The sequence below is a fragment of the Myotis lucifugus genome, unplaced genomic scaffold (assembly GCF_000147115.1).
Source record: "Myotis lucifugus unplaced genomic scaffold, Myoluc2.0 scaffold_145, whole genome shotgun sequence".
Taxonomy (NCBI): Eukaryota; Metazoa; Chordata; class Mammalia; order Chiroptera; family Vespertilionidae; genus Myotis; species Myotis lucifugus.
The window spans coordinates 83,620-86,352 of record NW_005871193.1 but is presented as its reverse complement, the minus strand read 5'-3'; the positions used below and the strand labels follow the sequence as shown (position 1 = coordinate 86,352).

General features: G+C 55.6%; 1 protein-coding gene across 1 annotated transcript in view; it reads left to right on the top strand.

Moving 5' to 3' along the window:
- PIK3C2B (phosphatidylinositol-4-phosphate 3-kinase catalytic subunit type 2 beta) overlaps window positions 1-1,299 on the top strand; it is a 46,044-nt gene extending 44,745 nt beyond the window's left edge. Inside the window, exons 32-33 of the mRNA XM_014460902.2 lie at window positions 154-282; window positions 837-1,299. Coding sequence (XP_014316388.1) covers window positions 154-282; window positions 837-1,025 — 318 coding nt within the window. The 3' untranslated portion in view covers window positions 1,026-1,299. The remainder of the gene's footprint in view (window positions 1-153; window positions 283-836) is intronic.
- Window positions 1,300-2,733: the final 1,434 nt, after the last annotated feature.

Genomic DNA, 2,733 nt, shown 5'->3' with positions numbered 1-2,733 from the left:
CGGGAAGCAGCCAAATATATCTCTCTCGCTTCAAGCACCCAGGTGTGGCAGTGAGAGTCTGATCCGGGCGTGATCTCACTGCTGGTGATAAAGAGGGCAGATGCAAGAAACTCTCTCTCTTTTTTGTTTTTTTGGTTTTCATTCTCTTTGTAGCAAGTGCTCCAGGACGGGAATGACCCTGACCCCTATGTGAAGATTTACCTCCTTCCTGACCCTCAGAAAACCACTAAGAAGAAAACCAAAGTGGCCCGGAAAACGTGCAACCCCACCTACAATGAAATGGTGTGTGGGGAAGGCGAGCAGGTGGGGCGGGGGCTTGTAAATGAAGTTGGGTTGGAAGGTGGCCACACCTGTCTCTTTAGGTATTGTCTGTGGCTGCGCCCCTGTTGCAGCTGGCAGGGTTGAGTAGTTGGGAGGTAGACCAGACGAGATGACCCAGAAAGCCAGGTTTCCTATCTTGCCCTCTACATGGAAAGTTCTCCAAGCCTCAGGGTTGGGCTTCCACAGCTGGGGTGTGGCCTGGACCCTGTCCTGCCCAGGGGGTCGGGGGGTGGGGGGTGGGGGTGGGGGGGGTGCGGTGTGGGAGGAGCCTGCTGATCCTTTGCTGATACTGAGCAGTGGCCCTGATGAAAACTCTGCTTGAACTCTGAGCGAAGAACAAAGTTCTCGAAAGCTTCCCTTGGGTTCGGTGTGGTGTGCCCTCTATTCCCGTGGACTCTGGCTGGGAGATGCAGTGGTGTCCGCCTCCATGGACCGAGTGACCGCAGACTCAAGCATCTCCCTCTGCCCCGTTCCCTCCCTCACCACGTCCCTGGTCCCCATCTCTGTGTGTGCAGCTGGTGTATGACGGGATCCCCAAGGGAGACCTGCAGCAGCGGGAGCTCCAGCTGAGTGTGCTGAGCGAGCAAGGATTCTGGGAGAACGTTCTCCTCGGCGAGGTGCACATCCGCCTGCGGGAGCTGGACCTGGCCCAGGAGAAAACCGGCTGGTTCGCCCTGGGATCTCGGAGTCACGAGGCCTCATGAGCCCAGCAGGGCCCTGGGCTGGTGGTGGAGCCGCGGGAGAGGACTCCTCCGGTGTGACCGGTCCTTTCCTTGTGCAGAGGCAGGGCCCTTGGCGGGCCTCGCTGCCGTCCAGGGGAAGGGGCCTCTGTGGCGGGAGGCGGGCGCTGCTGTCCCCTCCGCTGCAGAATGAGTTTGAGTTGGTTGTGATGAGCAGTCCCGTGGAGGCTGTGAGGTTGCAGCAAAGTTTTAAGTTTACCTTGTGTCAAGGGAGCAAAGCCTGGTTTGGGGTGAGGGGTGCGGGGGGAGGTGGGGGGGGGGCTGTAGGATGAAGTAGCGTTTTAGGGAGGCTGGGTGGATATCTTTATTTTTATTTTTAAAAAATGAAATAGTAACGTTGTCCTAACTGGACAGGAAGCCTTGTGAGAAGGGACTTGCATATGCCCCCCAACTCAGAGAGAGGAAGCCCACTGGGACTTTTTGTATGACTAAGGTTCTGATTGGACTTCCCCCTAACTTGGTGTTTGTTTTTTTTGTTTCTTTCTCTATAGGAATCGTTTGGGGTGGGGCCCAGTGGGTCCTCGGTTAGAGCCCCCATCCCTAAGGGCAGCCAGGGAGGGGCAGGCAGGGCTGCGGGTGCCCCGCTGAGGCCTGCGCTGCCTGGCCTTTCAGGTTTTGCCTCCAGAGGAGAGCGATGATTGAAACCTGTGTGTGCACGGAAGGCCTTTGTTAGGGGTTCCGCCAAGGACCTGTGATCAGGGACCCGTGCGCTTCTGGGGGAGTGTTTCCTCTGGTCTTCCCCTACTCGGCTAGGTCTGGCCCTGACTATGTATGTCTTCTACCCCTCCACTCTCGGCCCTTGTGGGAGCCATCAGGCCCCTGTGACTACGCTGGGGCCGCTTCCCCAAAGCTCTCTCCCTTCACTTTTCTCTGTGGGTGAAAGGCTGCTGGGCCCTTGGTTTTGTCTCACCCGAGGGCATCTGCGCCCTGGGAAGGGGCCTCTGGGCTGCAGACCCCAGTGTGGCTGCCTGGAGGCCTTGCCCATAAGGCACCACTTCTTCATGCTGCTTCTCTCTCAAACTCCATTTCTGTCACAGTTTTTATAAGAATTTCCCTCATTCTGTGGGGCCATAAACCTATTTAGTCTGGAGCCAAAGGGATGCCCTATCTGAAGGAAAGGGGTGTGGGGGCCCCATGAAAACTTTGTTTTTTCCAGTGTTTTTCTTTGCTCTCAGGGGCTGCACTGGACGGCGATTGCTCCCCTGGAGCTGGGCGGGAGAGGCTACCTCTCCTATCAATGCTCCTCACTTCCTGCCGCTTGGATTTGAAATTCACTCTTGCGCTTTACTCTAAAGGGTTATCTTCCTTGAAAAAAAAAAAAAGAGGGAGAGACTTTGAGGTTAATACGAATGTTTTAAACTGGAATTGGCTGGGCGTGCCTTGTGATTGGGGAACGGAATTCATGGGGGACACTTGGTGAACTGTCTGTCCCTCCTCAGCTTCCTCCCCAGCTCCAAGGATCAGAAATTCCCCCTTTTGGTGACTCATTCCGTAACTGGAGAAAGAAGCTCCATCCATTGAAGCCATAGGGCAGCAGGAAGTTTAAACTTTTACATTAAAAAATGCCAAGGATCAAGCTGGCTGCTGTGGGGAGGGGCTAGGGAAGTGGGGAACAGGAGTGGACTTCTCCAGATGAATGGACCATAGGTGCGTTACTGGCTTTTGGCCGGTA